General features: G+C 40.7%; 1 protein-coding gene across 4 annotated transcripts in view; it reads left to right on the forward strand.

Moving 5' to 3' along the window:
- Window positions 1–27,280, forward strand: part of SASH1 (SAM and SH3 domain containing 1) — a 166,977-nt gene that overhangs the window by 107,731 nt on the left and 31,966 nt on the right. For 2 of the 4 annotated variants that reach the window (XM_069487623.1, XM_069487625.1), the window contains exons 8-9: window positions 1,428–1,529; window positions 24,240–24,372. In XM_069487623.1, the coding sequence (XP_069343724.1) occupies window positions 1,428–1,529; window positions 24,240–24,372 (235 nt within the window). Of the gene's footprint in view, window positions 1–1,427; window positions 1,530–19,411; window positions 19,424–24,239; window positions 24,373–27,280 lie in introns of those variants that run through there. The other 2 variants (XM_069487626.1, XM_069487627.1) reach the window with 1 other exon arrangement.

Raw genomic sequence — 27,280 nt, forward strand, 5'->3', positions numbered from 1 at the left:
CCAATATATCCAGATGGAAAGAGTTTTCTAATACATAACATACATTACTATAAAGATTAAACAATATGTGTCCCTAATGCATTAGAAAGATTAAAATGATTAGCGCCCGGAATAGCAAAACGTTTGAACATGCGGAGTTAATGTGAACTTTGAGCTTTCGTTTTTCTGAAACCTCAATGGTGATAATAGTATTATAATAATAACTGTATTGCCTAGATACCGTGTGCTAGGAGTTTTGCTGTGCTATCTTACTCAATTCTGGCAATAACCCTGGGAGGTTGATTTATTATCACGCCTGTTTTAAATAATCTGTCCCCCGGGCTCCCAGCTGGTATTTGGTTCTGCAACCCAGCTATTACCTGATGATCAGGACTGCCTACCTCGTCCCACTGACATGTGCAGAAAAGAATTTCGCAGGTAGAAATGACACTTGGGAAAGTTGCTTTTTCCTGGAGGGATAATTGTCAGTGTGGTGGCTTTTCCATATCCACATAGCTCGAGTGCTTGAGGACTGTCCGGTCACCATCCCGTGGGCTGTCACGTTCAATTATTTCTGTTTTTAAATTACTTGGTACACGGAACATAATGTGATCACTCTCTTAAATTCATATATAAAAACTGCTTTTTGATAGGATTTTACTGCAGCGACAACTTTTTAGTTGGATTGAGCAGCAGAGCTCAATTTCTGTGTGTTTTATAAAAACACGCCTGGACCTTCTAACACGTGCCATTCTGAAAGATCCTTCATCTCATTTTGTCAGATTAAACTTGCTCACTTTCTATAACATTTCACTTGCCTTTCTGTGTTTTCAAATGCTAGAAACCTAGTTTCTAAACCTAAATTTTAAATATCTCTGATGATATCATAGTTATTATTTTTCCTCCCCATCCTCAAAGGCCCCCAATAAACCACATAACCTTTGTGAGGTGATGCCATCGGACCGGCAATTTGAGGCAGTTTTGAATAAGAAAAGCAAGTGATTTTAAAAAATCAATTTCAGGCTTCTACCTCGTTTTACTAAAGTGTCTGTAGTTGACCCTTTTGTCTCTTCCTGAAAAAAGGAGCGTATGTTTTTTCACTTACACAATTGGTGTGGGGGGGCCATAATTCAGAGGTCAAACTATATACAGTTTCTGCTTTCAAACTTGTCATCAAGCTGAGAAAAGATGAGTGTGGATGCAGGAGGTGAAAAGGCAAGGTTCTTTTTGGAACACAGGATACAAAGAAGCTGTTGTGTCTGTTGGTTTGATTTAGATGAAAACCCACAGGCAGGGTAATTATCTTCCTCTCTGTCTGGAAGACATGTCTGTCTGACACTTAGTCACCAACAACAGCGCGAAGAAGGTGCCCAAAGTGATCTCTCTGCTGCTTGGTGCACGCGTCTGGCCGTTATTCTTATTCAGTTTTCCATGTCTTCTCGCTGCAGCTCAAGGAGTACGAGGCCCAGCACCGGCACTCAGCTGCCCTGGGCCCTGCCGATTGGCCAGACGGTCCTTACCCGACATGCGATGGCTCGTCCAACTGCAATGTAAGTTTGTCATCTCTTTGAGCATCTTGACCACTTGTGCTAATAAGGGGCTGCCTTTGCAATGCTGGCCTTTGCATTTCTTTTTACAACTCCCAACTTCCACCAGGGTCTGAGAAGGGGAGGGACATCTCTGCATATAGATTGCTCGGTTTTCTTTACCCAACAGAGAGCCATCTACAGTCCAGATTGTGTTATCATGCTGGGTTTTTGTTTTTTGGTTTTTTTATTGTAGTAAAGTATACATAGCATAAAATTTTCCCAAATTAACCATTGTTAAAGTGTCCAATTCAGTATCATTAAGTACATTCACATTGCTGTGCAGCTAGCGCTACAATCCACCTTTCTGAAACTTTTTATCGCCCCAAACAGAAACTCTGTACCCACTAAACAATTAACTCCTCACTCTCCCCCTCACTCCACTCTCAGCTTTTGGTAGCTGTCTTTCTACTGTCTGTCCCTGGGAATTTGACTGCCCTAGGTACCTTATATGCATGGAATTATGCGATATTTGTCGTTCTGTCTCTCATTTATTTCACCCAGCATAATGTTCTCAAGGTTCATCCACATTGCTGCATGTATCAGAACTTTGTTCCTTTTTATGGATGCATAATATTCCACTGTATGTATATATCACATTTTGTTTATTCATTCCTTTGTTGATGGGCACTTGGTTTGTTTCCACCCTTTGGCTATTGTGAACAGTGCTGCTATGAACATGTGTTCAAGTATCTCTTTGAGTCCCTGCTTTCAATTCTTTTGGGTATATACCTAGGGTTAGAATTTTTTGATCATATGCTAATTTTATATTTATCCTTTTGAAGAACCACTGTACTGTTTTCCCAAGTAGCTATAGCATTTTACATTCCTGTCAACAATGCAGAAATTTTCTGTCATTTTCCCTTCTTTTGGTAATAGTGATCCTAACAGATGTGAAATGGTATCTCATGCCTTTGATTTGCATTTCCTTACTGACTGATGATGTTAAGCATCTTTTCAGGTGGTTATTGGCCATTTGTATATCTTCTATGTAGAAATATCTATTCAAGTCCTTTGCCTATTCTTGAGTTATGTTGTTTGTTTTGTTGTTGGATTGTAGATGTTCTTTATGTATTCTGGATATTAATCCCTTATCAGATATATGATTTGTAAATATTTTTGCCCATGCTGTGGATTGCCTTTCTTTCTCTTTTCATAGTGTTTTTAATGCACAGAAGTTTTAATTTTGAAATAATTATCTATTTTTTCTTTCGTTGCCTGTGCTTTTTTGTGTTATACCCAAGAAATCATTGCCAAATACACTAGCATGAAAATGTTGCCCTGTGTTTTCTTCTGAGGTTTTTGGAGTTTGAGCTCTTAAGTTTAGGTCTTTGACCCATTTTGAATTAATGTTTGTATATGATGTAATGTATGGGTCCAACTTAGCTCTTTTACATGTGGATATCCAATTTTCCCAACCATTTGTTGAAAATGGTTTATGTATCAATGGTTCTCCCCCATTTTATGGTCTTGACCCCTTTTTGAAAGTTAATTGGTCATATATATGACAGTTTATTTCTGGGCTCTCTATATTATTCCATTGGTCTGTGTCTGTCATTTTGCTAGTACTATATCATTTTGACAAGTTTTGAAATCAGGAAGTATGAGGTCTCCAATTTTGTTCATCTTTTTATTTATTTATTTATTGGGGGGGGGGCGCCTGAGTCTTTTTTATTAGTAGTCTAGATAAGGGTTTGTTGTTTTTATTTTTTCAAAACAACTGTCAGCTTTGTTGACTTTTTCTATAATTTTGCTATCATCTGTATGATTTTTTATGCTCTGATTTATTATTTCCTTGCTTCTACTAACTTTGTATTTACTTTCTTCTTCTATTTCTAATTTCTTTTTTTGTTTGTTTGTTTATTTATTTCAGCTTATCATGGGGGTACAAAAGTTCAGGTTATATACATTACCCCTTGAGATTCCATATGAATTTTAGGTTGGGCTTTTTCTATGGCTTCAAAATATGCCATTGGGATTTTGATAGAGATTACATTGGATCTGTAGATCGATTTGTGTAATATTGTCATCTTAGCAATATGAAGTCTTTCCAATCCATGAACATGGGCTATCTTTCCATTTATTTATGTCTTTAATGTCTTTCAGCAATGTTTTGCAGTTTTCAATGTATATAAGTCTTGCCTCCTTTGTTAAATTTATTCCTAAATATTTTTTTTGATGTTATAAATGGAATTATTTTCATAATTTTCTTTTCAGATTATTTATTCTAGTGTATTAAAATGCAACTTTCATGCGTTCATTTTGTATCCTGTCACTTTGCTGAAGTTGTTTATTTGCTCTAACAGTTTTTGTATCTGTGTGTGTAATCTCAGTGTTTTCTATATATAAGATTGTGCCATTTGCAAAAACAGATAATTTTACTTTTTCCTTTCCAATTTGGATACCTTTTATTATTTATTCATACTTTTTTAATGTCATTAAAACAGTGCTTCTTAAACTACAAGTTCCACAGGGATTGTGGGAATTAAAACTCGAGAATTTCAAATAGAACTTTCAGGGTGCCGTCATCAAACTGTGTGGAGCAGGAATGGAAGGAGTTATCCCTTTTCGTGTGTTATGAAGTTCTTTTGTTTTGTTTGTTAGGTTATCTCTTCCTTAAAATTTGGAAGCAAATCCACCTCCCTGTCTTCAGCCTCTTGTCTTCTCCTGTCCATGTTGTACGCCACCAGTCCTCTTTCTAAAACAGCCCTCTTTTCTTGCAGTCCTGTGTTTTAAAAAGCCTGATGGTTTTCCATTTCTATAAGATAAACTCCAAACTTCTTGGCACACTCAAGGCCCTATGTGATCTGGCTTTAATCAATTTCTCCAATCCCATCTTTCATTACCACACCCAATACCCTCTATTTCATCCACACTGAACTCTGTATGCATTGCTTTGTACTTTCATACTTTTGTGTTTTATCTCACACAATTTCCTCTACCTAAAACATCTTTCTCCAGGTTTTTTCTGGTGAAAATCTACTCATTTTCCAAGGCAAAGCCCAACTGTCACTTCCCTCGTAAAACTTTCGTTAACCTCCTTAAGCATATTTATTTATTGCTTCTTATTCTGTGCTTTTGTTAAGCTCGCTTTGTATATCAAACATACACAGTTATCCTAGAGTATCAGAATTAATTACACATATTTCAGCCTTTTTGGACATAGTGAGCTTCTTGGGCAAGAAAGATTGTATTTTTTGCCTCTCCAATGTCCAGCTCATATAGGAATACTTCAAGAACAAAGTTGTATTTGAATGTTCATTCTTCCTGGCTGCTTTTAGAGCATGTTTTATGTCTTGCAACTACAGATTTACAAAGCAACAAATGGTGGTTTATCAGAAGTAAATATAACTCTCCCGCTACCTTTTTGTCTCTGATTTCCTGATTCAAGCACCAGATTTCCATTGCATCTAAGAAACAAAGGATTATGAATTTGAAAACCCTTCCTGGCTTACTTTTGTGTGAAAGAGACTGAGACGTTACCATTTATAATAATAAATGTGTCATAGCCCAGCCAGCAATGTGTCCTGGGACTATGAGCTAATCAAAAGAACTGCGTCCATGCTTCTCAATGTGCCTTTTTGGGTCTCTTATCCCCAAGTCTTAAAGACTAACATAATATAAATGTAAACCAAGGGCTTAAAGGATCATGAAGAATAAATACAGTAACTCCAGACTGATGTGAATCAAACCCAGTTTGGGGGGAAAAAACAAAGACCCAGTTGTCCATAGTGAGTCCTTTAGTATCAGATTCATTGTATACTGTCCTGATTAATGGCATCTGAGTCAAGGGAGAGGTTAGAAGACTTTGTTCTTTCAGAGAAACAGGACTGTAGCAAATCCTCACACACTTAGACTTCAGGGAGAGAGGCATGTCTCATTTAGGAAAAAATTACTATAAGTTGAATATTACCAGGTATTTTGAACAACCTGCTAAGAAAGTATTATTAAGTAAGTATTGGTTTGTTGGACCCCTTTCAGAGGATCAATCAGAACTATTACCTAGATATAAATTATCAGAATGAAATGTATTCTTCTTGAATTGGACATTTCATTCTCTTGAGCGATTCTTTGTCCTTTCGGGAGACCTTTATAGAGCCTTTGCTACGTAGCAGGCATTGTGCTAGATGTTTGGGTTACAAAGGTGAAAGAGAAAGAGAGGCCCTGTTCTGGTGGAGTTTACGCTTTAATGCAAAAGTGAAAATCACACCCACATGTGTGCACACAAATTCGAGATGTCATGTACATATTTACATTCATAACTTCTTACCAAACTGTTTCTTCATAGAGAGCTGAAAAATAAATTCAGCTTGTCCTAGTTAGACCAAGGGCCAGAAATACCATATGCTTCTTCCACGTAGAGCACAATCTTCCAGAAGCTCTGCAGAGTAAATTCTCTTTTGGCTTAGAGGCTTAGGTGACGATAAGTTATTCAGCAATGGAGAGAGTTTTCGGAAGCAGGATTATTCACGTTGGGTATTTTGCTAGTTGACTTTCTGCAAACACCCATGCCCATCTCTGGTCATGCTGTTCAGGACTACAGCCAACCACTGTCATCACTGAAGTTTTCTCAAACCTGATTGTGATCCTAAGGTCGCAATGACTCTTGCCCCTCTTACCCTGACTTTACCCTGTCCTGTGTTTTTATGGAAACTTGGCAAGAAATTCCAGCCAAAATATTCCTTCTCTTTATTCTAGATGTGTAGCCGAACAATTAATTTCAGATAATTCACCCACCAGGGGTTAGGCGCTTTGAGTATCTTTTGTGTGAAGTCCAGGGCTTTTCAGTTTTCTATCGATTCCTTTCTATACTGAGACGTAAATAGCTCACTGGCTCTAGCTGGGAATGTCCAGGCCATGAGAGTTTCAGGGATCATAAGGCCTTTGTCACCAGACCTCAATGCCTATATTGATGCCTGTCGTGCTTTAGGATTTCATTTGCATTGAGTTCATAGGCTTCCCCACCCCCATAACTGACATTAGATAATTGCGTGTTGCCTCATAATAAATCCATATGCACGTTCCCAGTTTCCAAGAGTGTAAAGTACTAAAGATAGATACCAGGGGAAGTGAAAAATAGCTTTCTCTTTGCCAGAGAAGAATCTGTTCTGTGCTGTTTTTCATTAACAATAAACTTCTGCTGGGAGAGTTAAAAGTTTTAAAAGTGATTGTTGGTTAAGAACTTGACTTCCTGTCAAATATCTGAACGTTTAATATTTTTCATTTTAATTGATTTTGGTACATTTATTTTTTCATTTGCCTCCTACCAGGGGGAAGGTTTTAAGGGCTCTCATTTTATGCTATCAACTTTGTGCTTTGAGGCTCAGTTTACCTTCTGGTTAAGAAAACATTTAAATAAATTATGCTGTCTTATTGGGTTTTCTAGTTTTTTACTCAAGCCATAAGTTTTAGTAAATTATGGTGTTTCTGTTTTTACAGCTGGTGGGTAAGAGTTGGTGATCGGTACCTGGTGCTTGAATATTAGTGAAAATGCTTGCAGTGAAAGATCTTTCCAAAAAATAGCAAACTGTAATTACTCAATTACGATGTTATTTAAATTGTTTTGAAAATATTTAATGGGTAAAGAAAAGTTACAGCCACAACAATGACAACAAAGCACATGAGCTCTTAGAGTCCATTACAAATAATATATCTTGGTCTCATTTTATTTGCTTCACTTCGTACAAAATGTGTTCCAGAAAAAGTTGGAATTGTGTTTCTGTAGCTGGAGCTCCTTCCTGGGATGAAGCAACTCTGGTGAAATGTTTTTGTGAAGTGAGTTTTTTTTTTTGTAAAGCAAGTCATGGTTTCATAATTGATCACTTTTGCATTTGGGGAGATTTAGAGTTGGGAAATATTTGTGCAAAGAATGTTATAATGTTATAACTGTGGTGTTATAATAATACTTTATATCCATGTGTGCATATCTTCATAGCCTTTCATTCCAACTACAAATATATCTTTGCCACTAACCTGGTCTGAGGCACAGGAGAGCCAGGTGGTTGTTTTGGACACAGAGAGACGGAACACCATGTGGTCACTTCTTTCACTTTTGACAAAATGCTATTTTCAGCGTTTCCTTGATTGAAGACTTTCAAGGTCTCAACTAAAATATCCCCATATTATGAGATTTTTCAATTGGCCTCTGTTAAATATTTTTGGGGCTTTCTAAAATTGTAAACCATAAATGTGTTCCTCTCCAAGCAGCCAGGTTTTATTCAGGTTTATCCAAGTTTCACCTGCCTCAATTGTCTTGAAGCCAGAAGATTCAGGTTTAATGTTTTGGAAGGAGATGGAATCACAGCCTTAGCCAAAACTTGAACTTTCTAAAAGATAATTAGCAACTCTGGTGTGTGCCAAAAGCCAGAGCATCCCCCAAAATTGCTTTTAAGTGGTTCTTGTGGTGAGTGGCTTAATTTATATTATCGTGGCAAAAAAAAAAAAAAAAAGAAGGCTGAAGATTAATCCCTTTTTACATTTCAAAGCTGTTAAAATATAAACCAGTATCATTGGCTTTCTCATTTGGAGAAATCTGACCCCAAAGAAGACTTTTTTTATGGCAGCATTTTTTATGATGAATTTATGAAATCTTCTCCCACCCATAAATATTTCTAGCAATTAAAAAAATATATATGATTTGCATATTTTTGCTGACTTGAATATTTATTGGATGCATAAATTATGTGAAGATTGACGTAGCCCACAGTATTAGAGTCAGCCTTCCAGGCACCATGAAAGCATCTCCAAGAAAACGGTTGGCTTTGTTTCTACTGTCTTTCTCCTCTTCTATTATTATATTTTATGATAAGGAAATTTAAGAGAGCATAGATTCCAACTATAAAAATAACTTTCATTTTTGAATAAGTTTTTTGCTTTTTAATGGAGTTTACTTTTTTTCCATTGTATCTCTTTGCCTAGAGGGTTTTTTCATAACTCTTAGTGTGTGGGTTTCAGCTTAAAAGGGTTCTAATTGGCAAGATCCTTTTTGATTTATGGCTGGAAAATTGTTCTGCTTGTTGAAGCTTTAATGGTTTTATTAGCTTGGCTTAAACACAAAACAATAGGAGGTGTGCTTCGGTTTATTTCTCACACAGAAGAAGAGTTTACTCACTTGACTTGTGATATGACCTGGAGAAAGAAGAAACAAAACCTAGCAATAATTTACCACAGGGCATTTATGTCCTGTATCACTGGGGCAGACAACAGCATTTCTTTATAGCAGCGGTCCCCAACCTTTTTGGCACCAGGGACCGGCTTCATGAAAGACAATTTTTTCACACATTGGGGAGCAGAGAGGCAGAGCTCAGGCTGTGATGCGAGCGACGGGGAGCAGCTGTAAATACAGAAGAAGGTTCGCTCGCTGGTCCACCTCTCACCTTCTGCTGTACAGCCCTGTCCTAACAGGCTGCGGACTGGTACCAGTCCAGGGGTTGGGGACCGCAGTTTTATAGGATGCTCTGAGGATGCTCTGTTAACATTGTGTCAGATAATTAGTCCTTTTCTAAGTCTTTCTAAATGTAACTATGTTAAAAATAACTGTTATTGATTCTGGTCTTAAAATGCATACTTGAAGCCTTCAGATGATTATTCAGATTTTTATGGGTAATTCCTATAAATTTCCATGTTATTTGGTTGGATAGGAGACTACAGTAGAAAATATTACTCTCTATTTTAATAAAATCGTGATTCTAAAACTAAAATAGGGATTTATTAAAATTCTCATTAAAAGTAAAAGTAATGATTCTTTAGATCTGCAATTTAGGGTGAGACTAAGGAAAAGTCAATCCATTGGAAAAATATACATAATGAGGTATTTTGAGAAATATGAATTGTGTTCCAGCTGGTTATCAGCTGATCGAGAGTCATTGCTTAGGTGACTTTTTGTCATTTATTCCCTACTGTCCTTCTATTCCCAGCTTTTGCCTGGGACACGGGCCAAAGTTTGAGGCGTGTTTGCCGAGTCCTTTAAGATCACCATGTTTAAACAAAGACAAGAAGGAAGATCTTGCCCATACTAGCCTCTGCAAATCAGGCCCTGGCCCAGTGTGGGCAGGAGAGGGGACTGGTTAAGCTCAGACTTGACTCAGACCTTGGACTGGGATCCGAATCTCCCACCTATTAGCTCTGCCTCTGTGGGCAGGTTGCTTCATCTCTTTGCACTTCAATTTCGTCAACTGGAAAACAGACCAATCATATCTATCCCTAAGGGTATTGTAAGGATTAAACAGCACAGAGTAAATAGCCCATGAGCGTTAGCTTCTGATACTTTATGTGAAGATCTTCTGCTCTTCCCTTCACCTGCCATTCTGAAAATACTTGAGTTCTCACAAAAGTGCTATTTTTGTACATGCCATTAACAGAGTAGTGATGGCTTACATTTACGTATCAGCACATAGGCTGGAATTGTCAGAATAACCTTAACATAAAGGTGCATATTTACTTGGTTATGCTTTTAGCAAACACATTATCAATATTTTTTCTGTTTCAGAAGGCATTATTGTGTAAGTGCGTTTAGGGGTGGGTCTGTTATGACTTCCAGGAGCATGTTTGGACTGAGGAGTACTGTTCCTGAAGAGTAAGCAAATAATTGTACTGAAATTAACTAGGTCCTTATCTTGCTGGTGAGGGGCCTCATGGACTGTGTGGGTGTAGGTTCCATATCTGTCCCGTTGGGGGGCACTCTCCTGGCAGGCCCAGAAATAACTGGACATTTGGCTCTTTGCACCTCGGGAACTAACCAGGTATATCTTTACCTTCCACAGTTTGTACAGTTGCAGGGAGTTGAGGGTACTGCCTGCAGGCCTTCCTCAACATACTAAGGATCACAGGAGTAAAAATAAATCGTGACAAAATATCCATGTACTATATATTCTGAGCATATCTATTTTTAAAAATTTTTATTTTAATTTGGGGTAGCTTTTGGATATAGTTTGGCCTGTCGTTTCTTTTATTAGGTTGAGCATTGTAAAATTGGAGATATTAGACAGCTTTTGACCTATAAAAATGTTAATTTCATTTTTGTCCAACCTAATAGAGGAATACCAAATAGGATATATTACATTCCCCCTGCTAGCTGATTATATCGAAATACAGATATTTAGATATAAATAGCTGGTTTAGGGATTGGCATTTAGATTTGCAGTACCAGTTTCTTATGTTGCTCTTGGGAGCATCCTGGGGGAAGTTGGAGATAAGAGAGGATTTCCATCACTTGTTCAATATTATTGATTCATGCCATGTCAATTCCTCTTTAAATCATTTGCCCTAGTGCTGGGCCTTCTTTAATGGATGGGTTGGGAGATACCCAGGTCCTACCGTGGTTTGTGAACAGGGTCCAGACCGAGGGCCACCTCCTCCCTAAGCCAGCTTATTGAAATCTTAGGCTGCCCAACACTCACTTAGAGTCCGTTTAAATTTTGTCACCATTTACCTCTTATATCAAAACTCTTAGAACTTCATCAGACAATGACATGCATTTTGGAAGCAATATTTTAACATAACCAAATTCCAGTAAAACAGAATGATTTCTTTAAAAATATCCCTTTATTCTCTCCTCTGCCCTGTTCCTCTCCCTTTTTATACCACCCCTCCCAGTGCTCCAATATTGATTGTACTATTACTAGTATAATGCTAGTAGCATTGCACAATTTGTTCCTAAAAGGTTGTAAATCACTTCTTGCCTTGCACATTTGACCAAGAGTGTAGGTAAAGGATGCCATCTTTAACATTCTTTTACAAATTATTTTGCATATAGTTATTGCATACCTACTGTGTGCCTGTGCACATGCAGCTTATGTTTGAGAAGATGAGACAGACTGTTGGATGCCATGGTTGTGGACTTAATTGGGATATTCCTACCAAGTGTGATAGTTGCACACGGAAATTCCATTAAGCCCCAACAAGGAGGGCCTGGGAAGCCTTGCCTGAAGCTCACACGGGATAAGAGTTCTCTAGGGGAAGGAGGAAAAATGCACGTCAGCTAGTGGGAGCAGTAAAGTCTAGATGATGAGCTGGATAAATCTTAAAACTTGCATAATATGAGAAAATTGATTTAAGTATATGAAGCTTTTCTCTATATAAATATTCTGACTTCTAGGGTGTAGGTTCTATTCTTCATTCTGATTTATAAATTGGTTCCATGATAGGTTGTTTCCGTATTTCTGCAACTTTTAGGTTTGTATCATTCATCTTTTTCATCCTGTCTTTGAGGTCTCATTTAATTGAGTTCATGTTCTTATTAACTTATTTTATAGAGTGAAGCAATTGTTAGGGATTTCTTCCTGTTCCTTGAGTTGTATTTTCTCCTGATGGAGAGATGGGATCGAAAGATTGGATTTTTGTCTTTTTTAGGCTGGCTCTCTCTCTCTCCTTTTCCTCCTTGCTATAGTTTGTTTGAGTAGTTGGCATGCGTCTTTTTTTTGCCACCTTGGTCATACTTGGGTGGCTCTGATCACCATGTTTAAACAAAGAACATTTTGTATTTGTGTTGATATAAACAGGGTTACTTTTTGACCTGTTTGCCATGCTATCTCACAATAGATCCCTCCACTCCACCCAAGATACAGTTGAGGGCTTTATTTCATGGTCCATTCATGTTTGTTCTTGCTATAGCCTGATGTAATGGCCAGGGAAGTGGCGGAATGTGTCTTCACTGGGATATGTGGACTCTGCCTTTTCTCTCCTAGGTTGTGTTAGATGTGCTGTATCACAGTCCATGCACTTGATTCATGGCTGGGGTAACTGGTGGGGCATAGCTATTCTGCCTTTAATTCATTTCTCCGATTCCTAGTAAGTTCTTATTTCAATCAGGAACAGCCTCACTATTGACTTTCCATCTTCGTACTCATTGCTCTCCTGTGGCCATTTCCACTGTTCTTAGGTCAGAAAACGATAAAGAGGCCACGCAGTTTACCTCCTTCCAGAATTGGGGTTATGTGAAAGAGTTCTCAAGATTCTACCAGTCTGGCCTTTGGAGAAGTGGGAGCCTTTTCCAGTGGGCTTCAGAAATTTATTTCCTACCTTGTTCATGGAGTTTTTAAGTTCAATGCATTAGATTGTGTAGCTTTCCTTGTTTGGTTGTTCTTGGTGCAATATTTTTGCTAGTTTTTAGTAGTATGTTTTGGGGTTTTTTTAGGGGGGTGGGTGCAAGCTGTTGCTCATTTTGTTAGTTGTTGTGAGAATATTCTGTGGTTGAGTGTTCAGCAGAGATTGTGGCCTGATAGCTGTGCCAATTAGATGCCACAAACAACTGTTCTAGCTCTAAATGATTCCTTTTCACAGGTAGGGAAGTCAGCCTAGATTATTTCAATTTGGAACTTGAAGTAAATTTGCTTATTATTTTTTGTGCAAAGATAAGAAGAATTACGTTAAGATTGCGGCTCTAGGTGGTGACATTGGGCCCACCTGCCTCCAGCTTCAACAGATGACCACTGATCTGGTGGCACAAGTTTGAGTTGTAGGAAGGGACTTGGTGTCCACACCTTCTACTGCCGTTTGGCTTCATCAGTTCTCTGTAATTGTACATGGTCACTTGCCTAGACAAGGTTGTTTAGCAGCCCTGTCTAAGAAGTCATCATGCCTAATCTATGAGTCAGTCAGTCTAAGATGCCATAAAAGTAATGTGACTTTGCAAACACCACCCAATCCCTTAGGAGACTTACCACTTCTGGGATGAACACTTCCATCAGCTCCAGAAACTAGAACCTCAAACGCATATGTAATTGCCCCACTTGGCAGGCAGTCATGTTCTGAATCATCCTTTTTCCATGGCATGGGGCTGTGTGAGAGTCGAATTCACTTGGGAATGAGTGGGTTTGGTGTTTCGCTTTAGTCTTCAGTGTGCCCGACACCATAGATTTGCTTTGGGTAACACTACTCCACTTTTATCAGAGGGACCTGTAGAACTGTTGACTGCCTTCTCAGAACACTGTTGCCTTAACTCACAAACAGCAGGGTTCTCTGACCTATGGGCAGGGTGACATAATCCCAGGCAAAGATCTTCCAAAGATTTAGAGTGATGTCCTCTTTCCTTCACTTAACACCACACCCCCCCCCCCAACTACCACCTGTAGGAGAAAGCAAGGCATTTTCCCTGCCTCCTGGCAACTTGCAGAATTGGGAGGGGTGGGCTCATTTGCGTTCTCGGTCGCCTTAGACTTGGCTGTAGGGACTCTTGAGGTCTCATATTTTCTCCATTCTCCTTTTGGGAAAAGTAGCACCATTATTTGGGTCCGATTAAAAATAATTCATGAGTTTAAGAAATAGGATAATTTATTATGGAACATAACATCCATTTGTGGCTACTTTGGTTTTATAGTTAAATTTTTAAGCAGTTTCTTAAGTGAATTAAGTGCTGACAAGTCTTTGCCCCTAGAGAATAGTAATATTACCTCAAATTTTCACATACTTTTTCCAAATAGAAGTATCATGTAATTATCTTCTCCTCTTCTCCACCTCCTCCCCCTCCTCCTCCTCCTCTTTCTCTTTCTTCAAGTCTGACGACAACTAGTTAATTTTGAAAATGGCAGGGAGGTTATTTCAGTGTTATACTGCACCTCTGGGAGAAGAATGGAATCTCATCTTTTTTTCCATATGCTAACAGAAATCTCCTAATTTCAGAGGGCAATGATGTCACCAGCTAATGAGCAAAATATTTCTTACAAAACAGATGAGTCCTTCCCTGACTCCTCTGTGATAAAAGAGGAAAAGAAAATATCCACAATGTGTTTCATGTTTTATATAGTCACTTCTGGCAACTCATAAACACATTTTTAAGTAATTCTAACTTATTTAAACAGTGAGACTAATTTTTCTGTAAACACAAAGAATAACACATTAATTTGATGACTGTGACAAGGAGGCTCCCACCATGGCCGGCCCACTGCTGGGTTCTCAGCGCTGGGAACATCTTGGACGTGGCTGGCCAGAGCCAGTGTGCTGCCCCTAAGGTAGGGAGGGACCTTGAATGCTTCACTTTTTGGACCACGGAGGGAGATCAGGCATGTTGGGGAGATTATGAAATCAAGCTTGGAGAAGGGGAGGGCCGGGAAGCTGTTGTTGATTGGTGTCACATGCTGTTTATAAAGGCAGCGGCATCAGCTGAACTCTTGTTTGTCTAGATAGGCGGGCATCTAAGGGTGGGCAGGGTGGGCCTCAGGGCCATCTAAACACTGGACTTCTAGGCTCACAGGCACACGGAAATGTCCCCACACCCATGGCAAGTGTCCTTCCCTTCACTGAAGTATGTCTCAATTTCCCCAAAGGTGAGTTCTCGCCCATCCCAGTCCCTGTGTCTGTGTGTGTTTCTCATGCAGTTATCATAGTTGACGTATATTAATCATATCTCTGACTTTCTCTTGGGGCTCTCCCCACCCTCAGACTTCCAGATTGTAAGCCTTGTGAGCCCAGGCAATGCCAGCGTCCTCATGTTTGCATTCCTTGCCTTCTCTAACGCCTTGAGTCAGTGCATTCATTCATTCATTCAAATCAGGAAATATAATATTCATTTAGCCCAAACATAGATACTGTTTTTACTTACCTAAGTGGAAAAGAATATCGTAATTCTCAGTGTTGGCAACTGCTTGTGAGATATTTTTACATAATACGATTTTTCTTCAGAGCAAGTTGTTAATAGGTATCAAAAGTCTTAAAGATATGCCCTTTCTTTTACGCATCAATTCTATAATCATGTATTCTAAAAAAAAGGAATGTGTTGGACATTTTATAAATTTTACCACAAAGTGTGTATCAGAGAATTGTTTATAATATTGAAAAGCTGGAAATAGGCAAATGTCCAACGATCATGGGGCATTATGTAAGTAAATATGGGATTCTTTTATGACTGAATACTACTGAATCATTAATATGTTGTATTTTGTTTGTTGAACATTTGTGGACATGGCAATATTTCCAAAACATTGATTTTTAAAAACAGGTTCTAGAACAGTTTGGGCAGTGTACACTGAGGTTCCAGGGTCAGAGGCGACAGTGTGGCTCAGAGAGGGACCGCGATTATGGGCGGGCGTGTGGTTTCTACTCAGTGTGTGTTCCCTCCAGGGAGTCTTTGGGGACACCGATAATGACTGTGTGAGGGGGAGAAGCTGAAGATCAAACGTCGTCCTTTTTTGTAAAAAAACAGTAACATAAGGGTGTATAATGTGGATGAGAGAGAGAAAAGTGGGAAGACATGAACTAAAATATTGCTAATTTTTCTGAGTGTGGGTAGATAGGTCATTTGTTTCTCCTTTGTGTGTTTTTGCATTTCCCATATTTTCTGTAATTTATCATGTGTAGTCAAATAAACAACAAATATTACTAGAATACAGATGCCATGCTCATTGTCTGCATGACATTTAATGAGAATCTGCATAATCCAGTGATTACAGTATACGTGTTCTCAGTCTGTGGATAAAATATTAATATGTTTAGGTTATGGTGCAGCCACATAGTCTAAGAGAGGTGGGGGCAAAGCCAGGAAGGCTTTCTGTAGGAGGCAACACAAGGCTGAATCTTGAAGGATGAGTAGGAGGTGGGGAGGTGGATGGAATGAGCAGAGCTTTTCCCAGAAGAGGGACCAGCAGGTGGAGAGATGGGTGTTTGAGATGCTGTGAAGAAGTGAGAGCCAAGTACCCTGAGAGGTCCTTTGCACAGAGTATCTGAACAGTGGCACATAACACACACAGAAACCAGAAATAAGAGTCAGAATCTGACCACACAAAGCCACATATTCCACGATGAGGCCTTTGGACCTTGTTCCGAGGAACTATGACTAATAATGAACAGTTCCCAAGCCCAGGAGTCAAATGCTGGAATCTGTTCTCACAAGTTTGGACACCTCCTGTGTGCTGGGTAAGTTCAAGTCCACTACCCAGAAAATGAGCGGCGTTGCCCTTCTCTCATAAAATCTATCCCCCTAACCTCCACCAAGAAGCCTTCCAGGGTGCCCTGGCTCAGTCTAGCCTTGCAAATGTTCCCCAGTTTATTTGGATACATGGCAAGGTCTGGGAGCTTCAGGTCTGAAGAGTCTAAACTTCTGTGTTCCACACTGATCACACTGTATTTACGGAGGGCCTGCTACAGGTGCACACTGCACGGTGAATACAAGCGAGGGGACACCCAGCAGACAGGGCCGCACCGCCGTGGAGCTTCCTGTCTTCTGAAAGGCAATTCCACATTGGGTCCCCAGGGAGAGCCCAACAGTGAGTGTCTCCGTAAATACCTGAGTCATCTTCTGAGATGCCGGCAGTGACACCGAGAAGTGGTGGACAGGATCACCCCTTTTTCTCTTTGCCTTAGGGGGCTCTCCAGGTAAAGCGCCATGAGGAGGACACCATGTGCTGGAGGGAAGAATTGGGATGTGTCCCTCCTGCCACCCTCTTTGTGGTGTCTGCATAGTTCATGCCCAGACATCATGCATGTCTTGCATTGATCTACCGGGCACTAGGCTTCACATTAAGGTCTCCTTTCATCCTCTCAGGGGTGCTAGGAGGCTTCTCACTGTCTACTTTAGAAACGAGAGAGGTTAGGAAACATGCCCAAGGCCGCATGCTCTTCCCAAGTGGCATAACGGGATCCGAACCCATGCCTGCCCCATTCCAGAGTGTGCTCTGCACCTAAGTAGCCTGCTCAGCCCCAGCCTGCGATGCTGGCCTCATCACTAGCATCCACGTGGAAAACTTTGCCTCTGTCCTTGCGATGTACACAGCATGGAAAAGAGCAGTTCATGAGAAGGAAAATAGGTGTTGTTTGGACTCCACTCAATAACAAATAGAAGACTGCACAGGTGGGTAATAAGCACTTACTGAACTCCATTTGCTGATCATATGTACCCAATTTTTAAAACAATGCTGTAAGGTAAATGTTATCATACCAAATTTACACGTAGGAATATTAAAACCCATAGAAGTAAAGTGATTTGCCAGGTGGTTTTGATTCTAGAGGCTTTGGGCTAATCCTCTTCCCTTTACCCCATTCTCACTGGGGCATTCTTATTTTCTTAGTTTTTATACTGTAATGAGGAGATTCAACTGATGACTTCTAATGACAGCTTTAAGGAACTCAAAGCCCAACATTGCAGCGTGGTTGTCAGTCTTGGGGAAAGAAAGTCCTTGTACAGGTAAAGCACAGGAGCAAACCACGCAGTCCCAAATTCTGCCCCTGCCGTTGCTGTCTGTGAAACGGGGTCCTGCGTGTAAGCGCTCGGCACAGTGCCTGGGAACGTGAGCATCTGGGACGTGGGTATAGATGAGTATTGGAAGTGCAACATCGGAGACGCACCTGCCACAGGTTCTATGGGCCCTCAGAGGGCGGTGGGGAAGGGATGTTTTGTGGGAGAGTTGATTCGGGAAACGGGAACGAGGCAGTATAGGGAAGGTGCGGTGGACCCTCGCTGGGAGAAAGAAGAGGAAGCTCCACACAGGTTGGGAAGGGACGCTGCTGGGCAGAAGACTGGGGGAGTCGGGGGTTGATGCAATTCTTGCTGAAGAGTGAGAGGTACCAGAGGTCCCAGGGAAGAAGACCAGGACAGGAGCCTAGGGGACGGTGTGCTGGCGGTCTGTTGCGGAATCTAGGACGTCTGCCTTCCACTTGAGAGCTTTGTGTTCTGATTCCCCTCTTTTGCTTTTTAGTTTAGGTAACCTCTGGCCCCTGCCCAGATGTAAAGTTGTCATTTTAAGGAGGGATCATGGTTTATACTCGCTGGTGAGTCCTGTGCAGCCAGGTATTTGAGTTCTGTGATGTTCTACAAAGAGACAGGTCCTGACCTAATACATAAAGCTCACACAATGGGAGAGACACCTGGGAATAGGACTCAAACTGGGGGAATAAATGGGGGAATAAATGACTTACGCAGTGGGAATAAATGACTTACCCAGCTGAATGAACTTAGCCCTGAACAGACAGACGTGACTTGCAGCCCACGTCATGGAGACTTTATATGGGTTTTTAGTCCTGTCTTGTTTAGACAATGTTCTGTTTAAGTAACAGCATGTGCCTCCTGCTCCCCAGAGACCCCTGAGAAAATTAAATGATCATCTTGTGACACACATTCACGTTTCCAGAATGCAGGAGAACTCAGCTGCTCTGAAATGAGCATTGAAACAATTTGGTAAGACAGTTTTAGACGCCTCAGGGAAGGGGAAATAGCCTACGTTTACTCCGGTGGTTAAAATTTAAAAAAGAAGTGGGTAGAGAGACAGAGAGAGAAAGTGAGAACTCTAGGAGAAAACCAAAATCATAAGTTTTAATTCAGTAATTTCAAAAATAGCCACTGGAAGGTGTCTATTTTCAATCGAGACTACTCCCTTAAGGGGGTGTTCAGAAGACTATCTGCAAACGGGATCTTTTTTTAAGTTCTGTCACTTTTAAGGGTTAGTCCCTGTCCTGGATTTGCTCAGATTCTCGCGTTCTTTTTTTCTTTCTCTGGAATTCCATAGACAGTAATTAAGGAACTGCAGGCCAGCAGGAGGTCAGGGAGCCTTCCTCAGTGAAAACAGGGATTGTTGGCCATGCACAACACTCCCTTTTTTCCTTGTGGTGAATAGGAGATTTGCTTAGAGCTGATGACTTATGCCTTTCTTGCAAGTTATGCAGTTAGCAAGCGACTGGGGAATCAGTCAGCAAGCAGAAAGGAGCTAATTGAATCCAGTGTCTTCCCCTCTTTCTCTTCGGATCCTCAGCTGTGACTGCAGAGCCTGCCCGATCATGTAACTCCAGAGGAACATGTTCGAGGAGTGCCTAATCCTAATTTTGAGATTGCAGAGTTGACGCAACAAGAGTGAAGACTCTCTCCGAGTGGGGAGGGGGTGGGGGGTACAGACATCTTCAAAATTGCCTCTCAGGCCTGCTAAATGCCGAAGCCGGTAAGTCACTGAATGTGTTTAACTGGAAAGGAAAAAAAATGCATTTTCTATCGCTTCAAGAAAAAGCTTTTTGCTTGCTCCTGCCTCTGATGTTTCTTTCTCTCTTTTTTTTTTTTTCCTTAAATCCCTCTAGATTTGTCCTCCTCCTTCCCCTGTTTACTTCCTTACCTGGTAACTCTGAGCATTCTTGCCTGGTGCGTTCAGCCAGTGATAATGTATAGCATTTGGAAAAGAATAGTGGATGTTATTTTGAGAATTTGAGAGAATGAGCATACATGGGCTGGAGCTCAGTTGTGAACAGTGGAGGCTTTTCGTGGGGAGGGCTTGAATTCAGACAGCGTTGCACATTGCTTTTCATAAGCTGACAACTGATCGGCTTCCTTCTCTTAACTTTAGGATTAATGCCATGACAAGGCAGACCTAGAAAGTGGAAGCATATATGTCTGATCATGCAACAGGTTAAAAAGAGACCACTGTGTGAATTTTACAAGCAAATACATTTCCGATTTCAAAGTACTTTTCAGAAATGCCCGAATATCTCAGAATGTTATGTGGCACTGAGGGAGATAAGTTGATTGAGTCTGGGTGTTAATTGTGACAGTGTGTTGAGTGTTTGGAGCTTGTGAAGCAAGCTGAGTGAGAGTGTTTCTGCAAAGGGCATAGTTGGAATCCTGTGCTCAGCATGGTCTCAAGCAGTCCCCAGAAGAGTCTAGTTGCTTCTTTCAAGTTTGGTTTAACCTTTATTATAGCACATTTCTACTGTGCCTGCACAAGAGTGCCATGTGGCTTTTGGAAAGCATTTGTTCTGGGCATCATAGTTGCAAGAGCTGTTTGTTATAGGGTTGAGTAAAGTATCTGTTACCAACCAGCAGTGACAGGCTCACGTTCAGCAGTGAAGGGGACGCTTTTAGTGAGATCCGGCACATAAATCTTTGTACTTACAGATGCTATTCCTTGTGTTCCTTTTTTCTGATCATGCCGAATGTAGCTGTGTTATAAAAAGTTCCCCATGCTGGCTCCGTGTCTTTCCTATTAGAACATTGCAGATGTGTCAAGGATGCACTTGTTCCAAAAGAAGCTGTTAAGGAAAGAGGCTCCACCCTTCCCCCCGAGTGCCAAACGCGCCCCATAGGTTCCTCATTCAGCGCCCTGGCAGCCGAATGGTGCGCTATCTCTTTAAAGCAGCTATAGTTTTGTGCCTTGGCTTGGTCAATTTGTTATGGTTTAAAACTGTGGAGCCAGCTGTCTGCAATCTGATGTAATGTTGCTATGGAAACCAGAAATGAAACACTTAAGCATTCACCACAGAATTACTACATATAGCATTAGCCAAAGTAATTAAAAGTTGAGCCATATGGGCTTTCTGCTGGAAAAATCTGCAAAAGAGAGGCTGGAAATCAAATGTTTCTATTTACAATATTGTAAATTCACTTTTCCACATCTTTTGGTGGGATAAGTTGCCTTTTTCTTTTGAAAGTTTGGTGGGGGGGGGGTGGGCTGTGCCGTACACATGATTGCGTTCACCTTCTCGTTTGGAAGATGATCGTATAAAAGTTTATTTTAGTGCTCAGCCCCGGGGTGACACCATCTCATGTTTGAATGTGTATGAATATATACTTTTATTTTTTCGCTTTAGTTTGTTTAAAACCTGTTCTGTAATAGTTCTGAGCCTATTTCTTAGAATTGATCATTTATTTTATGTATAATGCAGATTTTCTTTATAGTCTCCAAAGTTCTTCCAGTGGAAAGATTTCTTTTAAAGTAGATATATATAATGTTTTAATTTGAAAATTATATATTCTTTTATGTTTCTTGATTTTAAAAAATTTTCTCAAACCCCCGTCCCTGGTGGTATATTTCCTGAATAAAAAGATACAATATATTGTTTTCAGCATTTGGGAAGCTGCACATGCTTATTAAAAAGAGAAATATGAAGAATTTAAGCTTTACCCTCAGTTTAGGAGAAATGCATGCCGTTTACAGCATTTTTGTGTTAAAACAGCTGGAGAGAATTTTTTAAAGGCAAATATTTCACGACTCATTTTTTCCTCTGGACTCAGGAGGAAGTGAGAAGTCAGCACCTCTCCGTCAATAAAAAGCATCCCTGGGATACATTGTTGAACTCTAGTAACTTCTAGGCTGACTAAAGAGGAAATTTTCTATTTAAAAAAAAATATATATATATATATATACACAGACATATTTCTTGAATGACTTGGGTTCTATCTTACATTTTTCTTCACATAAATTGTGCTGGATCTGTCTTGTCTGGTTTCCAAAACTGTAATGCAAAAGTTGTTCTTGGTTGCCATGGTTTGTGATGGCAAACACCTCCAAAACCTTCATTTTTCTAGAAAAATAAAAATAATATTAGTTCAAGGCTCTAAAGAGCTCGTGTTTCTCAACAATACACACGGAACATGTGAAAACAGTTAAATAAGGACCTGAAATAAGTTATTTTTCACCGCAGTGTATCTGGGCGGAGGAAAGCAGCGTTTTGTGAGGGGGCATTGCCTTTAGGTCTGTTGTCCTGGTTTAACTATTTCGATTTCTCCCTGAAAAGTTCTCTCTAATGCGCCTTTCCTACATATGATTTGTGTCTGTGGACTAAGATTTTTGTGTTACTTCATTCTATATCCCATTTCTCTTTTAATTTCTCCTCAATCCTTACACCCCCACACCCAAAGATACCAACAACCAACAACAACTTAGGTGTGGGGGTGAAATACACATCAATGATTTTCATCCTGTAATATAGCTTCCTGCGTCTTGATTACAAACAATCTGTGCTTATTTCATTTTCACTTGATTTTGACATTTTTTAATGTAAGGGTTAAAGACATAGTGTACAGAGATCTTCTGTCACATAATGCTGATACTTCCTCTGTTAATTTTCCTCTGTTAAAATTGCTTGGCTTTTTGAACTACATCAAGAAGTCAGAATGTTTTTAAATGTTTGTATATAATTCCGTGCACTGTGGGTTGTCATTCAGATTCCAATTATCCAGAATGAGGGTTAAAACCAAGTTCTCATTCCTCTGGTTGACCACTCCGAATGCTTCATCACGCATCAACAATTCAATCAAGTAAAAATGATATTCAAAGCAGACAATACCAGTATGTATTAGGAGCAATACTTATTATTTATTTTAATTCTTTACATTTTAAGTTTTAGTCCAAATGCCCTAAGCATAATTGCCAGCATCTGATGTAACCTCCCTCACCCATTACCTTCGGGTCCAGTTTCTATTCTGTATTACCAGGCAACCAGTAGTTAACTTTAATTATCAAATCTGCATGCCACGTTTTATCTAGGAATTTTAGAGAAATTGAACCTAGATATTGATACACTTCACAGAAGACAGAGAAGTACTCCGGTCCTGATACCTTATTGATGATAAGTTTATCATAATTAATCATAAGTGGGTGAATGATTTGCCTGATACCCAGACAGGGAGCATGTATAATGGCTGTATGCTGTGAGCTCCAGGGCGAGGACAGAGGCCAGGAAATGAGTTGTTTTTATCCCTTACAGAGTGCCATGGTGCTAAGAAAATATTGGTAGACTCACACGTGCACCATTTCTATGCCTAATTCATATAATCTCTGCCTCTTCTCCTCTTGAGCTGTTCCCTGCTAACTCTTGCTTCTCTATTTGATTGTCTGTAAAATTGGGATTAATGCAAGCTTTTCTTGGGGGAAAAAGTCTCCACATTTGACTCGTGTTCAGAGATGTGGTTTGTTTTTGTTTTCTGTTTGAGTTTGAGGCATTTCTCTCTCTACTATTTTGTGAACCGAGTTTGAGGAAATGGAGAGAGGGTTGTTGTCAGGACGTGCAGGAGGAGCTGGAATTGGTCCCCAGCTGCACAGGAGGCCGCGAGCTCCCAGGCGTGCCCCGGCACCCGGCCCGTGCAGCACGCTCGTTTAGCCGGAGACCTCTTTTGCTTTCTCACATTTTGAACAGATACAACAGAGGAAGCTGCATATTGAATGTTGGAGCTGACTTGGAAATGAAACCCTCATTTTGTTCACAAGGAAAGGATTGTTTTTAGCCTGGGTCACTGCCGCAGAGAGAGAATTTTTTTCTCTCTCTCTCTGTAATGTTTGATACTTGAGGGAAAACAGCTGGGCTCGAACATACTGAATCCCTGCAAAATGAAACGGGATGCTAGGGAATATGGACTGTGCTGTATGGCTGAAAGGTCAGCTTTTTCCCTTGTCTGTCTTGGAGGAATGCGAGGTCTGTCCTCACGCTGGCCTTGTGAGCCCTCGGAAGGAGCCGGGAGAGGCGGGAAGGCATGGCTGCTATGTGGCAGACGGTCCTGACCAATGGGCGAGAAGAAGGCTCTTTGCATGTCTTCCCCTTTCCTGCCCTGCTGTTTTTGATTTTCGGGGAAGGACTGGAAAAAGTCAACAGAATTTTGGTTTGGAGAAGTAGTTGATGACCACGTTACACAGCAAGTCCTGATGGGCCAAACCACAGCAGCGTAACTGGAATCGCAGGGCCGGCCTTGGGGAGAGAGTCCTGCCGGAGTTCTCCTAAAAGAGGACGGGGAAGTAGTTGAAACCAATGTCCCACATGCCACTCCAGGGCAAGGGCGTGTGTTTCCGTGCCTAGGACCTAATTCTCCACTGCATTGTAGACCTTACGATGGTATGTGGGCTCTGTAAACCTGTTGGGCAAATTTGTTGGTGCTCCAAGTTCAGCGACAGAGCTGCCAAGGTTCCGACTGGCAGCGAGGCCAGCTGCATCTGGCTGCAAGGGCAGGGCTCTGGAGCAATTATCTGATTCACTTTTCCTTTGTTTCTTTGCCAGTCAAGAGAACAATCGGATGATGAGACCGAGGAGTCGGTGAAGTTTAAGAGGTTACACAAGCTGGTAAACTCCACTCGCAGAGTCAGAAAGAAACTAATTAGGGTGGAAGAAATGAAAAAGCCCAGCAATGAAGGTAAAAAAGAAAAAAATAAAAGCAAACACCACTGTGGTTATTCCAAAGGAAATCATTTGGGGTCAGTTTTTCAGTAGAAACAAAATACGATTTCAAGTGGAAAATGGATTGCGTTCTGGTGAAGGCCAATAGGATCGTGTCTGCATGTCAGCGGGGCCCTGCTCAGTGTGGTACAGAATGAAGGATCCCGGTGTCAAAAGCATTTTGGGTGCTTAGTAATTTAAATGTAACAAAGACGGAAAATGGCTAGTGTATGACAATGAAATGTTCTCAAGGTGTGGTATGGCTTTAATTATGAGCTTATACCATTTTATATAAACTTTATAACTTTTTATAGCATAAGCCTCCACCCCCAAAAAGGACTCTAGTTCTTGCTCAGTGAATTTAGTCCAAATTTGATATACATCCATCTTGAGCAAACATCTCATAGTCAGGGCACTTAATGTCCATTCAGATCTCTCAGAGATGATTTGTTCTTCTTGTAAACAGTCTTAGGTCTCATTTCAAATGGGCCTTTAAGGACCTGCAATTCTAAAGGGACCTTTACGAGCTATATGGCTGGGTTTAGCCAGATGAAACTATAATGTCAAAAGAGGCATCAGCTTAGATTTATTGAAATGAATAGTGAACCTTTCAAGTATAGTTATGCCGGTTTAAATCTCAACCACACTCATCTCTCTTGTTAATAATATGCATTTGCAGCATCTTATAAATCCTCCCCAAAAAGATAAAATAATTGAATAAGATTTTTCCTGTTTGGAAAATGATAATATATGAATAGGAAAAAAATACTAGTGCGTGCCTTTAAGAAAAAAAAGCATGTTACTTGTTAAAATGTCACATCTGCATTGTGAGGAATTTCAAAAGTTTAACATGGAGGTTTTGAAATTATTTTTGTAGAGGCCTATTTGTTATATATAAATAAAATTAAACCATGTAAGGAAATGAACTTCCTCTGATTTGCAAAGGGTTTGTTGTTATTATTGCTGCTTTTTATTTTTGTTTGTTTATTGTTATTTATTGGTTTAAATCTCCTAGAATACTGTGGAAGGTAAGGGGGTTACTATGGGACAGTAGGAGTTAGGAGGGAAAAGACGGGGGAGGGGAGAGAGAGAAATGAGCTTCCCCGCCATCCCCCTTCCCCCACACCGGTCACCCAGGCTGGAGTTCAGCGGTGTCATCATAGCTCATTGCAGCTTCGAACTCCTGATCTCAAGCAGTTCTCCTGCCTTGGCCTCCCAAAGTGCTAGGAGATATCAGCTTTTTATGGCTAATTTGATAAACTTAGGGTTGTCTTTAATTCCAGGGTTTCATTTGGGTGTTCTTTTTCATGGTAATAATGTTTACTTTGGATGCGGTGCTGATTTTACATTTGGATGTTTTGATACCTGCCTGGCAGTCGTGGTTTCCACAGTATAGAATATACCCCTGATTTTCTCGTACCGTGGCAGCTCTTACTGAAATCACACACAGAGTGTCAGTTGGTGCTGTCAGGGAGAACCATATGGAATTGTCAACAGTCAACCTGAAGGCACAGTCCAAAACAAACCTCATGCCCACTTGCCAAAATCAAATCTCAAATATAACGAATAGATTGCTGTGTCTTGTCCATAACTGAGATACAGTGGGTGAAGTACCCAATGCTGGGCCTGTCACCCATTGGGCCCTTCACACATGATGGCCATGTGCACTAGGATAACATGTTTAAAATGACATACATAGCCTAATTTGCATATTTATGTCAGAATAAATCTATCCAATGATCTCTGAGAGGCATAGTTATAAATAAGAAAAAATGTACCAAAAGAGGTCACTCTAGGGTAAAAAGTAATAACTGTATAGACTTCTGGCTCTGAATTTTAATCCATCTGGGCATAAATTAGGTTTCACTGAAGGACAATGGACTTAGCTTGAGTCCCAAGTTACAGTCTGGTGTCTGATGTGTCAGGAGCTGAAGTGCCACTGGCCAGATTGTCCGTATCTCCTGGACGGGCCTCAGGTGTATGTGTGTAGCTCAGGGCACCTGCTTTGACTGGCACTCCCTCCAGCCCCTGCATAATAGAACTCTCTGAGGTTCCTCCCTGGCAAAAGGACTGGTACGTGGGAGGGGCTCCCTTGGTCCCTGTTCTTCCGGCAAAGCAGGAAGAATTCACACTCCCAATAATAACCCTTCCTCCCGGTGCCCTTGAACTCACAAAGAGTTGATCCTTTGACTTCCCGTATGCATGCCTGTGCCAATACTACATTGTCTGCATGGTAATTACCATTTATTCTGAGAGCATTCCATGAGCCAGGCACTCCCTAAACACTTTAGATTTTATATTCCCTTTTAACGCCACCCTCAGAATAGCCACCAGAGGCAGGCAATTATACCACCCTCATTTCACAGATGAGGAAGCTGAGACGCAGAGAGGCGTACTAGTTTATTCCCAGTCACCTAGCCAGCCAGGGAAGGCCCAGAGTGACACCCGGGCAGCCCAGCTCCCCCCAGCAGCCTGTGTGTCCACTCTGCTCCCACCTCTTCTCTCCCCCGCGAGCTCTGGAGCCCTGGGGAAGCCAGGAGTATCCTAGTTCTTCACTTGATCTCACCCTTGTAACTTGGGTTTTGAGTTTCTATCGTGGCACAAATGGCCCTGGACAATTTTTAATACGGGCCACATTAGTGCCCTTTGCTCATTTCTGTGTCTCTGCCCCAGAAGAGACACTCTTCCCATCACTCTGGCTCAGCTGTACATGGTCATGAATCATCAGCTTTTATACCCAGCATTTCAGCTGATTGAGGGCCTTCACATATCTCTTTACACGTAACGTTGTCCTCATGGTAGCCTTGCCAGGGATTTCATGTAAGGGTAGGCCTGATTGCAGGTGATGCAACAGAGGCTCCAAAGGAGGCAGGACTTGCCCAAGG

The sequence above is a fragment of the Eulemur rufifrons genome, chromosome 15 (genome assembly GCF_041146395.1).
Source record: "Eulemur rufifrons isolate Redbay chromosome 15, OSU_ERuf_1, whole genome shotgun sequence".
Classification (NCBI taxonomy): Eukaryota; Metazoa; Chordata; class Mammalia; order Primates; family Lemuridae; genus Eulemur; species Eulemur rufifrons.